This window comes from Saccostrea cucullata, unplaced genomic scaffold (genome assembly GCF_032062105.1).
Source record: "Saccostrea cucullata isolate Sc308-1 unplaced genomic scaffold, CSIRO_AGI_Scuc_v1 ctg22012, whole genome shotgun sequence".
Lineage (NCBI taxonomy): Eukaryota > Metazoa > Mollusca > Bivalvia > Ostreida > Ostreidae > Saccostrea > Saccostrea cuccullata.
Genome location: NW_026920000.1, coordinates 2,185 through 16,625, shown reverse-complemented (window position 1 = coordinate 16,625; position 14,441 = coordinate 2,185). Strand labels below are relative to the sequence as shown.

The 14,441-nt window shown below is 32.7% G+C and overlaps 1 protein-coding gene across 1 annotated transcript; it reads left to right on the top strand.

Annotated features, from left to right (window-relative positions):
- Window positions 1–43: 43 nt before the first annotated feature.
- Window positions 44–14,012, top strand: LOC134241422 (fibropellin-1-like; the record flags this gene model as incomplete). Its single annotated transcript, XM_062723479.1, has 7 exons — window positions 44–166; window positions 1,369–1,482; window positions 7,240–7,353; window positions 11,308–11,421; window positions 11,990–12,103; window positions 13,356–13,385; window positions 13,981–14,012. Coding segments are annotated over 7 exons (641 nt in total), but the record flags the coding sequence as incomplete, so codon positions are not given.
- Between the last annotated feature and the right edge of the window lie 429 nt (window positions 14,013–14,441).

Here is a 14,441-nt window from a genome sequence, read left to right as displayed (position 1 = left end):
TAACTGTGTAACTTAATGTGTTTACAATTGTTGTGTTATGTAGGTCCCGTTCTACTCCTACGTCCTACGTTCTACGTCCTACGTTCTACGTTCTACGTCCTACGTTCTACGTTCTACGTCGTTTTGTGTATGGTGTCAGTGTATGGTGCACAGTGTACGGAGTATGGTGTGATGTAGTAACTTACCGTTGTGTGGACAGACAAGAGCCGGAATACTATGTACAATGAATTGTCTATATAAATGTGAAAACGTTTTTGAGTTTTTTGATTATTTGGGAATCACTAGGGAAAGAACCCGCAACAGTATGCTTATAAACAAATTAACATTTTATTTTTTAGTTATTTACTATATAAGATGCATTTTATCCGAGTAACCGAATAGCAATTTTACTAACCGATACGCGCATCGTTCGACGGTTAACCGGTTAACCCGGTACTCGTTGCCAACACTATTATAAATCCATGTTTGCTCACTCTCTTTCTCTCTAACTAGTTAAATTGACACTCTTGAGAAACAGGGCTACAACACCTGCGCCGCGCACCTGCACCTTATCAGACCTTCTAACTCTTTCATTTGCAATAATTAACTTAGGTGATTTGCTTTGTGACAATCTGAATACTTTTGGAGTTTACTTGTGTTTCGGTGCGGTAGAACTTGAAAAAGTATATAATTCGTTTAATTAAAGACGAGAAAAATATTTCTAGATGAGGCATCGTCCTCATTGCTCTAAGATGGATGTTTAAAAAAATACAGGCAGAGATTTTCATAAATTATACGTATATGTGTAAAAATCCATTTAACACTTATCTTAGTTTAAAACTGATTTATACCCAGCTATGTTAAGTACTGATATGGAAAATGTGACCTTAGCACCGTTTTAATATGTATTACTTCTTAAATCAATCGTAACAAAGCAACTGAATAGCTGTAGAAAATGTAATATAGCTATCCATAAGGAAAAGAGCTGGGCAGTATATAGTACAAGTTATATCGCATGTATCAGCTGTTTGTCACGTGTCTTGTATAAAAATAGAATTTTTAATATTAATTTAGAAAATGTGGATAGTGCAAGTGCATGCCGCTTTTTTTTTTTTTTTTACCAGAAAAAAAAAATTGATAAACATTTGAAGATTTTATTTCCTGTACCCCAAAAGTGCTGGGGGCTAGTCTTGCTGTTTGGGAAGTACTGCTAATTTGCCGAAAAAGCGTATAATTAAGGAATCACTGTCTAGTTTTGAAAGTATGCAAGGGCATCAACAATAGTGGGAAACAGGGAATAATTTGCATAACGGGATTTACTTTTTAATTATGCTATTTAAGCACCAAGAGTTAGAATTAAAGACCTAATTTAAATATTTGTTTATGTAGTTGCTGTATGTGACAACCATGATTGTCAGAATGGGATTTGTGTGGCAGACCAATCTAGTATCAGAGGATACACGTGTAACTGTACTATTGGCTTTGTCGGGAACAATTGTCAAGGTAAATTGTTTATAACTTTCATCGTAACAAGCCTCAAGCTTTTATGAACTTCGAACTTTTTCTAGTGTCAATTAAAGGTTATAGATACTGTTGGTGTTGACATTATTAGCATCTACTGACCACATCAGTTTTACTCGGGAAGGTATTGTAAGTATTAAAGATTTAATTTTTGTCGAAAACTAGCGCACGATATCAACATACCATGAATTACAATAGCGCTCATCATGGAAATGGCAGAAGAGCAGTTCTTATTTACAACGCAAAATTTACTGAATAACATTGTCTATTTCTTAATTATAATAGGTAACCAATATTTCATTGCGCATCTCATCAATTACTTTACTTTATCGCTGGTCAATGATTTTTGTATCGGGATGAACAGTAAAAAAGATACCGAAGGAATTGCAGTTTAAAGAGCAGGCTAATTCACCGAAGCAACCTTTGTAGTTTTAGAGACTCCTTCCACTGTTTTTAATTTCTAGTGATTTTCTCAATATAAAATAATAAAATAAAATAAGATGGTTTTATGGGAACGATTTCTCTGAAATAGTTAAGAATAGATCTCATTTGATTTGCGATAAGTAAGTCACGTGATGTTTTCTTTGCTCGGAAAGGTGCTTCCGAATTATCTGATTATTGTAAGATTTTACTAGGAGATAGAGTAAAAGAGTCTCGTGACACAGAACTAGTCGGACGTTCCTTCTCGGGATCTGTGTTTTGTGACAAATAAGTCTATATTGGAGCTTTTTTATTGTGAAAAAAGTTTCTTATGGAATCTTATGGCGTTTCCTACTGTTCGTGTGTAAAAAATTTTATAATCTTCCTTGGATTGTAAATATTCTTTGTACATAGTGTATTCAGTGTATTGTGTTTACTTGGAGTTAACCTGGTGAGTTACGCTCACTTATTCTTTGTACTGCCATGGATAAAAACGACCCGGAGAAATTTAATTCATTATTGGTTGAAAGCACATGTTAACCGTTATACCTAAAGAACAGAACTTTACAGGATGTTAACAGTTCGCTGAGTATGAATTGATTGAAATAATCAAACGAGTTGTGGGTGATGATCTCCTGTGTGTACAATTGGACCGGAATCTCTGGCGCATATATTTGAAGAATACGGAAAATCAAAATAAACTTCTAATACATGGTATGAAGATTAACAGTATCTCTTACCAGATCTACGATAGAAATCCATATACACCTGCAAAATCGGAAGATCAGAAAACACAAACTTAGAATATGCGGTTTTCCTTTATCTGTGTCTGATTCTTCTGTCCACTAAATGCTTGACAAATAATGTGTCAAACTTGTTAGCAAGATCCTATACGAAAAGATTCGCCACCCTGAGACTAACAGAATGACAAGTATTTTGAATGGTACAAGATTCATGTTCATTAAACCCCTACTTGATGGTAAAAGCCTACCTAGAACAAACTATTGTGCGGGTGTCCAATGTAAAATTTTTCATTTTTGGACAACCTAAGAAAACAGGTAACTTGGTTTGTACCAACTGTTGGGGTACTAACCACACTAGATCACGGTGCACATCCGATACATGTTGCAAAGTCTGCAAACAGCCTGCAAATGCCCCTGGCGACAAATCATGCCCCCCACTATGAACCTCAGAAACACCTTACACATTTTTGTGGAGCTGATGTGTGTTGGATTTCTGTTGCATCAAACATAAGTCTGCTAAACATGCTTTTCAATAATTAAAAGCACTGCGTTGTGGCTACTTGGAGGCAGCAAATACCATAAAAGACGCAGATGACGCGCTTTCTACCCTGCGTCTAGGGAAAAAAATTAAAACAAATGAACAATGGGAGTCGACAAAAAAGGAGGTCGTGGCAGATATCCTTGAAAACAAACGTGTTCAAGTCCCTGTCTTCTAAGAAAAGCTGAAGACCGCTAAGCAGTGCGCAACCTTTGTAGAGGCTACGTATAACAAAGAAATGGGATCGGAACTGGATCGTACTGGAACACTAAACACCAAACCGGATCACTGGCCTGGATCTAATACCTTCGGTGATGAAGAAAATTTCCAAAAAAATTCGGAAAAGGAAACTAAGCGACAGCATTAGTCGGAAACAAAAACAAGCACATCCTGAACAATCTAGACAGCGCAATATCGTTCAGATGCTGAGGGAGCTAAGAACTGCGTCCGACAGTGACGTTTCAGGATGCAATGCTGATTCCGATAGCTCTGAAGGGGACAAATAAAAATAAAAAATCCGCAATCCAAACGCTGTATATAAATGTTAATTCTTTAGCAATATTAAAATTAATATATGTTAGCTCGATATTACCCATTCCAGACCACGAGTTAATAAAAATTAAAATGTAGCGTTTTCAATTTAATATGGAACAAACGAGATAGAATTAAGCGAGACACTGTTATAGGCAAGCAAGAAGATGGGGGAATATGATTAATTGATATCTAACTGAAATTAAAGGCCTTAAAGGCATCTTGGGTACCAAGACTAAGTGACGATTCTTGTATATAAAATAAAGTCATAAATGGATACCTTAATCCAATGAATATAGACATTAATTATTTTTTTACATTGTCTGAAAGAAAACTCGAAAACTTTTCATTTATATCTAACTTGCCTACTTTTTATAAAGAAATATTCTGTTACTTCAATGACTGCAAAAAGAATATAGAAGTATCAAATTTATCTAATGTCAAATTTGCACGACAACCACTTTGGAATAACATTTTATATCAATTTAAAGGTAAAACAATATGCTTCAAAAATTGGATTGCAAGTAATATTTTGTATACGAAAGACCTCCTTGACGAAAATGGTAGCTTTAAACCCTTACAAAGAATTTCAAATACTGTTATAAATAAATCCAACTGGTTGTGTGAATACAAGATTAAAAAAAAACTAAACAGAGTAAAATGTTTGATATGAAGTGCTGTGTTTTTACCAAGACAACTTCTATAAATTCCTTCAATTTAAACAGTGGTGTTCATTGTATTACAGATAAAAAATGTAAGTTTTTCTATGAGAATATGTTGTCTAAAAAGTTTAAATATCCATGTTAGCGAAACTTTTGTGTGAGTAAAGAACACTGGTGTAGTATTTATAGAAATGAAATCAAAGTCATATAAGATAACCGTCTGAGTGAATTTAATTATAACTTGCTGAATAATATTCTATGTTGTAATTCTTTTTTTCAAGTATGTAAATTAAGAGCAAATGCAAAATGTGAATTTTGTTGAAATGAAAATGAAGATATAAAACATCTTATGTTTGATTGTAATAATGTAAAAGGTGTGTGGCAAAAGTTGAATATTGTTATGAGGTATGATGTGCAATGGAAGCATATTGTTATAGGATATTCTACTTGGGAACAAATTCAAGAGTTTTTTTTATAATACTATTATATCATATTTGGCATATAAAATATACAAATTTAAATTGAAAAGCAGAAAAGAAAATATCATACAAGAAAAGTCCATGTTTGAAAAAAGCATTAAAGGTTCATTGGAAAAAGATGTAGATTTAATGTAAAATTTGTCAAAAACATACATGTTTAAAGAATAAGTTAAAGGCAGATATTTTTTACCGGGTGGTAAATTCCAGGTGAGGGAGGGGCTTATTATGTACAGGTGTTAATGCCTTAGGGGCTAGCAGTCTACCTGTGGTCATCTGTCTCCTAAACCCTATACACAGGAAGTGACTTAATACACAGTGAATTACCCAGATGCCAAACTTTACTTTTGTTGGGGATTTTGAGACAATTTTAAAATTAATAATAAAAAGGTTTTTCAATTAAAGATTGATTAATGTTTTACTGTTTGAAAATGCCCCTACACATAAAAAAAATTATTAATATATCATACTATAAATTCAAATATGAAAACAAAGATTGTTTTAGATGTTACTGATGTGTTTAATCTAAAAAAAAAAACCCTGTAACAACCAAATTAGACTTAATTTATTCCTCCCTAGGATCCAATCTATTCATTGAATGAAAAGAAAGTTAACTACATTTCACTAAAAAATATCTTGGTTTATCCTAACCTTAATAATACAATATAACCATGACACATGCTAAAAAAGATTGCTTGTAAATTCTTATCTGAATAAAAAAGGAAAATGTAAGTTTAAGTGACCCATGATTGGAAACATTATTTTTAAATTTAATTATTTCATACAGTGCTGCTCTGAACTTTACCAATAACATTTCCACTTTAGGTTTACCACTTAGCATATTAAAATTAATATCGAAATTTCATTTGAAAAAAAAAGTTTAATGCGTTAAAGGTTAATTTAAAAAAAATGCATATTATATTTTAATCCTTTCAAACACTACAGGTATATTTAATTCATATACATTTATTATCAATATAAAATTTTCATAGTAATACAGTTTCTCTATACCATGTTTGGTAAACATCAAAGGATCATGAGTTAATTTGAAGGTCACCATGAGTCCCAAAGAAGGTGTACAGGGTATACACAGGGACCAGTAAGTAAATGTCAATCAAGTTCCAGCATCCAATGATGGATCTTCACGCTCTTGATTGACAGGGCTACCTAGACCAGGTACTGTTGAAATCGGTGCTTAAAATCTCTGCCTTTAAACTTTTAAGAAGTTTGTTATAACTTATATTTTGAAGTTTTTTTCTTTGTTGTTTTTATGCTGGTTATCCTAATTACCCGGGTTAACTGGCAATTGTAAATGGGTATTGATGGCATTGTGAATTAAAAGCTAAAAAAGGATAAAAATATTTCTAGATGAGGTATCGCCCTCAACGTTCTACGATCGTTGTTTAAAAAACTCAGACAGTGAGATTTTCATCAATTAAACGTATTTGTTCTTAATTAACTAATCTTAATTCTAAATTGATATATACTCAGTTATGTTAAGGACCAATATGGAAATGTGACCTTAACACCGTTTTGATATGTATTACTTCTTTAAACAATTGTAACAAAGCAACAGAATAGCTATAAAGAATGTAATAAGGCTATCCATAATGGATAGGACTGGACAGTAAATACCAGATACATGTATATTGCATGTATCAGCTGTTTGTCACGTCTTGTATAAAAATAGAAATGTTGATCCTATAATAGAAAATGAGGATAGTGCAAGGGCATACGGTTGTTTATTTTTTTACCAAAAAAAGATACAGATTTAAAGCCGTTTATTTCCTCTACCCACAATGTGCTGGGGGCTAGTCTGTGCTGTTTGGAAAGTGCTGAAAATTTGCCAAAAATGAGTATAATAGCTAAAAGATTTAACTTCGCTTAAATTCTTTTATAAATAAATATAATGTTATGAAGACAAGGATCAGCTCTCAGCACTTTTCAAAATATACACTTTATATATGTATGAAAAAATTTAACATTTCACCTCGAACAAAATAGTCTAAGCCCTTGCACTTTTGATGAAAATCACGAATACGCTTATTGTTCTAGCTATATTCTCTACATTCCTTGTCCCTCTGCAGCGCCAATGTTACTACAAGTATACAAATGTATCATATTTTTTATACAAAACCAATGAAATGGAAGCGTGTTTTTTTTCCTGATTTTGTTGTTATAAAAAAAACAACAATGATAAACCTGCCACAAATTACTACCAATAATTATATGACAATCAATCCCATGCTGCAAATTTGTCGTCATTTCATTCCTAAATCAAATTGATATGTGTAATTTACTTTTCATTTATGCCATTTTAGCACCATGAGATAAGATTTAAGACCTAATTTAAATATTTGTTTATGTAGTTGCTGTATGTGACAACCATTATTGTCAGAATGGGATTTGTGTAGCAGACCAATCTAGTATCAGGGGATACACGTGTAACTGTACTATTGGCTTTGTCGGGGACAATTGTCAAGGTAAATTGTATATAACTTTCATTGCAACAAGCCTCAAGATTCCTTTTATGAACGTACAAAGTATTTGAAAATTGTAATCACTAAGAAATATTCGTAAATTTTAAAAACATATTCTTTTACAAAAAATATAGGTAAAACCTCAGCGTTCTTTTTTTTCTACCTTACTAAGTGTATGGCAGCAGTCAAAATGTTTTTCGACGATTTTTCTTAATCGCATTCCATGACCATCGTGCCCATGGGGATATAAATACTGGCACACGCCCCCCTAAACATTTTAACGTATAATATGACTAGTATTAATAATGCCCTACTTTGGTAAATAAATAAACAATACCACTATTATTGTGCCTGGTTTTACTATTGAAATACACGAAAAACAGGACCTTTTGGAGGCTTCGTCCCCTGGGCCGCCCCCATTGAAACTATAATATACGATTACTGACAAGTATTAATAATGCCGTACTTTGGAGTGTACATAACTAATCGATTCTACATATACTTATATGTGCCTGGTTTTACTCTTGAAATACACAAAAAACCCTATTCCGGGGCTTACTGAACCAACTGCATGGGGGCCTAACATCAGTCCCCTGTTTTCCAATGCATGTATCCGCCCTATGTAAAGGAGGAATGTATTAAGAATTTGGCTTCATTTAAAAAATGTAGGAGAAGTGATTTGGTAAATTTTGTTTCATTGACATAATTTAAAATTGCATAAAAATGAATGTAAGTTTTAAAATTATATTTGAAATCTAATAAAAAGAAAATTGTAGAAATGCAAGGGAATACTCGCAATGATTCTTTGTGGGTTTTTCTAATGCCTGTAGTTTCTAATGCAATTTACTTTATAATACATGTGCATTCGCTGAAGAAGATTTGTATTATTCAAAAATGGCAGGAAATAATATACCACACAGAAAAAAAGGTCTTTGTCATCAATTTATATCAGTATATGCGCATATTACTGTAAATGTTTTAACTTTGATATTTTTATCCGTTAAGTATTGAACGCCTCACCTGCGAGTTTTGATACATATGCACACTCTGACCTAGTTGGAATTTTCTATCGAGCGCTGGCCATCATTAACGCAATAGCTTAGATGACTACTAATTAAGAACATATATTTTGAAGACCCATCACCATCCAGACGATATTGTTTGTCTGACTCTCTAATATTTCTGTGCAGCTTGTTTTCTTTATCGATAATAGACAAATTGCTCATCGTTTACATCCCTAGTTTATTTTTAGAAAATCACATCATCGTCAAATTGAAGATTCTCCTCAGGTGGCTTTACCTCGCAATGTGTAGCCGAGGAGTAGGTTGATTAATGGCAGCTTATATAGGACTTCACATCCGGAAATCAAACTTAATGTGTCATCTCTCGTGAGATTTCATTTGGTTTGCGATGAGTAAGTCACGTGATGTTTTCTTTGCTCGGAAAGGTGCCTCCGAATTATCCGATTACTTTTAGAGTTTACTTGTGTTTCGGTATGGTCAAAACTTAAAGAAATATAATTCATATTATCAAATAGGAGAAAAACATTTGTAGTTGAGGCATCTCCCTCAATGCTCTACGATGGTTGCAAAAAAAAAAAAGAATTCAGACAGTGAGATTTTCCTTAATTATACGTATCTGTGTAAAAATCCATCTAAAGATTATCTTACATATATGTAGTTTAAAATTAATTAATACTCAGCTATGTTAAATAGTTTAGGACATTGAAAATGTGACCTTAGCACCGTTTTCATATGTATCACTTCTTCAAACAATCGTAACGAAGCAAACAAATTTGGCTTTCCAGAAAGCCTGAAATGTCATCTCTTTGGTATCAATAATGTCAAAGAAATAAAACAGAAAGGGAACTATTTTAATGCAATAATATATGATTATTACACCTGAAGATGTATTCAGCAAACTCCACAGTATAAAGTACGCAGTTTCTTTTGGCCGCAGTATATATATGGACAGCATGGACGTCTGCGAGAGCACCCAAGGCGATTTTTAGTGAAATTTCATTCTAGCGGTCTTTGTGCTTTTGGGTGTTTACTGAGTGAATTTACTTAAATTCAAATATTTTCCTTGAACTATATTTTCTTAACACAATACGGAATTATCAACAATAATTATCATTCATTTAAAAGCAGCTGATCATTAAAGTTTGACAGGAATTAATTTAATAAATCCAATTACAGACTTAAAAATTAACATAAAATTAGCGTTGACTCCTCTTCTTTAATTTTTTGCAGAATCTAATTGTTCTTTTGTGCGAGAACCAGTTTTCCCTTCGCGTCAACAAATCTATATATAGAAATCACGTCATTGTCAATTCTCCTTGTGTGGCTTACCAATTTAATAAGGCATAGTTTTGAAAATATATATACGACACACCGAAACTATAGATATTTATAAGCATCGTACTTCTTTTCTAAATTTTCCTTGGCTTTCAAATAGGCCTAAACCGAAAGTAGATCACACACTCCTAAGCTAGTTCTTCTAAAAGAAATCCAGGTTACAGGCTACTTGGAACTCTGTAAAATATCGAGGACTCCCGAAAGATTAATGGAGGCTTACACTAGGACTTCACTTCCGGCATACAATCTTGATGTGTCATCTCCCGAGGGAGATGACAATAAATACCTATAGAAAATGTAATATAGCCATCCATGGGCTGGGAAAGACACAGTACGAGTTATATCGCAGGTATCAACTGTTTGTGTATAAGAAAAGAATTGTTAATCTGAATGTAGAAAATGAGGATAGTGCAAGGGAATACGAATGTTTCTTTTTCAAAAAAAGATACATGTTTGAAGATGTTGATTTCCTTTACGCTAAAAGTGCTGAAGGCTAGCTTGTATTGTTTGGAAAGTACTGAAAGTTTGCTGAAAATGCGTATAATAGCTTTAAAAAATTAACTTCGCTGAAATTCTGTTATAAATAAATATAATGTAATGCAAGCCAGGATTAGCTCTCAGCACTTTTCAAAATATAACACTATAGAAGAAATAAATATTCCATATTTCATCTCAATCAAAATAGTATATGCCCAGGCACTTAAAAAAAATGATGTAAATCACGAATTCACTTATTGTTCTAACGATATTCTTTGTCCCTCTGCAGCTCGAAGGTTACTAGATCCATTCATATTCTATACAAATTGTATTTAATAAATTAATTTCTTTTAATTTTAATGATTAGGTTAAATAACGATGATATAATACTTTTTAAAGCATTGTTATCCTTAATAATTAAACCAATAAATCTAGTCCTCTGGATCGCTTGTGCTGCGTAATGTAAAGGCTGATGACGACATATTTGACGAGAGACATTCCTAAACATATAGTTGAGTAATAATTTTTGTACAAAAAATAGCAAAAGACAATAAAAGGTGTTTATTATGTTTTTGATACACAGCTAATTAAATGGCGTGTTTTCCCCCATCGTCGCAAACCACAGCCAAAATGTACGATCCTCTCCCATTCTGGCCGTGGTTGCATGAGACGAGAATTTCTCGTTCATTAAAGTTTTTAATGCGAGTAAAGCATGGTCGGAAAACCTTTCATGCGACCTTTCATACCCAATCGCAGTGTATGAAATACTGCTGATGTAATTTGTTGATTTCGATTGCTATCGAAACAAAACTCGTCATTGACTGAATATGACGTCACAATAGAGAGGCGTAAATATTCAAGATTACACAGCAAGCAGCCACGGGTAAGAGAGTTATAATGGCCGTGGCTTTTTTTCCCCTGATTTTGTTGTTATATAAAAGACAACACGGACAAACCTGCCACAAATTATTACCAATTATTATATGACATTATATCTCATGCCTTAAATTTGTCGTCCTTTGATTTCTAAATCAAGTCGAAATGTGTAGTTTATTTTTTTTAATTATGCTATTTTAGCACCAGGAGTTACGATTTATGGTAATATAAGTATTTGTTCACATAGTTGCTGTATGTGAAAACAATGATTGTCAGAATGGAATTTGTATGGCGGACCAATCCAGGATAAGAGGATACACGTGTAAATGTACTATTGGCTTTGACGGGGATAATTGTCAAGGTAAATTATCTATAACTTTCATTGCAACAAACCTCAAGCTTACTTTCATGTTCTAAAGAAAATGTTTAGTGTCAAGTATTATAGCAACTATTGACATTATTATTATTAATTTTCCTCTTCAGTCTGATTTTGAAATGAAGTGTAACTATCAAGTATTTTATTATGGATTAAACGTTTTGTTTTTAGAATTCATTAATGTGTTAACTCATGACCTCTTACTCACAAAGTGAGTAAAAGTACGACTTTTATGTAAGCGTTGCTAGTAGGAAAGCATGAGTTTACACATTGCATTGATAACCTCTGAATGAAAGGAACGTTTAGTTTTTCTTTATAATTCCATTAACAAATATTAAAAATTATTTCTTTTTAAACCTTCAATACAAATTGTTATTTTGTACATCGTACAAATACATTTATACCGCAATGTATGAATGAAACGTACTAGAAATGAATGTCGATAAAATTCCACAAAACTTTTCCAAACAATTAATGAAATACAGGTGTATACATGCTATTTAAGCACCATGAGTTTCGATGTAAGACTTAATTTAAATATTTGTTTAAATAGTTGATGTATGTGACAACCATGATTGTCAGAATGGGACTTGTGTGGCAGACCAATCAAAGATAAGAGGATACACGTGTAACTGTACCATTGGCTTTGACGGAGATAATTGTCAAGGTAACTTATATTGTAACAAGCCTCACGTTTATTTTTATGAACATCAAACTTGTTAATTAAAGTGCCATTTTAAGTTTCTTTTCTTTTCAAATGCATTCTTGTGACGTACTTTAATCAGTTATTTTTACTTTTTGTACTTTCTTCTTTGTCGGATCAATTTTTTTAACGATTTTTGGCAAACTAAAAACAGCTTTTGCATAATTCAATTTTTGTAGCTAAGTTACTTTGAAGACTCTTACATGACATTATAATCGAAGAAGCTCGAATTTAGCTACTGATTTACATTAATAAGTTTTTTATGGTCTTTATAATGAAATGTTTTGCAAATGCAATCTATCAGCAAACTCCCTTTAAAGTCATTAATCACTGTCCAATCCTTTTGAGTCCTTTACTTCTTCATCATGCATCATTAATTTATTGATTTGTGTGAAAGCATTAAGCAAATCAATGAACATATCTATCATAATAAAGATCACTCCATGAAGTATTAAAGACAGCTGATACAAACATTTTTTTTTTATTTAGAGGAGACTAAATATCATGTCACAAGTTAAAAAAAAGTGGATAATTCTTAGAATTTTTTCTCCTAAGACCTGGAAAATGAAATTGACTTGGAAAATTCTATAAATATTTCAATAAAAAGGAAATATAGAAAAATCACAGTCAGTAAAGGTTTACAGGTGAATATAAATCTCGGAATATTTTATCTTGGTGCTTAAGGTGTAAAATAAACTTTAGAAAAATATACCAAGCCAGGTGAATTTTATGAGGAGAAACAAAATGACAAAAAATCAGCAATATCACATGAGCTGATTTTTACCATTTTGCCTTTTCTAATGAAATTAACCTGGCTTTGTATATTTTTCTTAAAGTTCATATTACACTTTTAGCACCAAAGTAACATTTTCTGAAATTTATTTTCATCTGTAGACCTTTACTGAGTGTTGTCTATATTTGAAATTCCATTGAAATATTACTAATATTTTCCAAGTCTATTTCATTTTCCAGTTCTTAGGTGAATTATTTAAAAGAATTATCCATTTTTCTAAACTTGTGACATAGTATTAAGTCTCCTCCAAAACAAAAACTGTTTGTATCATCTGTCCTTAAGAGCTTTTGCACAAATCAACGCAGAAATTTTAACATAAAAATGGTATTTCCATTTTAATTTTTATACGCAAAAAATCTTTCGTTATCGAACCTTTTATGCTAAAGTCTATTTTCCCAATGCGTATTCTGTTGTTTTTTGTAGATAAAAAACTTTGCGACAATTGCATTGAATGTAAGTTTCTTTTTAGCTCACCTGAGGTGAAGGCTCAAGTGAGCTTTTCTGAACAAATTTTGTCCGTTGTCTGTCGTTGTCGTCGTAAAATGTTTACGTTTTTATGGCGCCGAGCGAAGGTCGAACGTCATCTAGTGATCGGTCAGATTTACGCGACCGGATGTGTAATAGCTTGAAAATAAAATTGCATCAATTGTATCTTCAATTAAATTTACTACAAAACAACGATATTATGTTTAATTTTCACGCAAGAAAAACGTTATGGTTGTTGGGGATGAATCTCCACAGAGAGGGTGCGTCGAATGACATGAATAACACTTTGAGACCGATTAATGTAATATAACCAACCTAAAAACAGTTTTAAGTATATGTTGGTAAACTTTTCTCGAGTACCATGAGATTTGGTGCCGAGCGAAGCGAGGGACTAAATCGAATGGCGAAGAAAAAGTTTAACAACATACTTAGTACATGCTTCACACGAGAAATTAAGCCCTTTGTGTCTCTGTCTATTTAATTAATTACACATCTTTGTGTGTTTCTTATTATTCAATCAAGATAACGATAGTTTGACCCTGACTGTTGCCATTTTGTACAGGCCCAGATGTGATAATTATACCCTCGGGGTAATATCTACCTGTCTTGAGACGGTCTACAGTGAGTAGTCTCCAAACAGGATACAGGTTCATTTTTGTAGATTCAAAAATCTCTGTATGAAGATAGTCATGTCATTTTGATGGATTTAATTCAGGGGAATTTTATTCTTGTGGGCATTATTAAACATTTGTTTTTGGTGGTAAAGCTGACAAATTTCTCCTGATAGCAAAGGCTTCCGGAGAAATTGAAAAGCAGGAAAAAAGAAAGGTTTACGATTGGATATACATGATTGTGCACTACTTGAGCAATATAGGACGGTTCCAAAGTATTTGAACTTCTTGAAATAATTAAATTTAGACTTTTTGCTGTTTCCCAATCAGTCCATATTATTTATACACTGAATTGACCACGGATTTTTTCCGTTATTTCCTGATTATGACAACGAGCACACGGCGGGTGTGA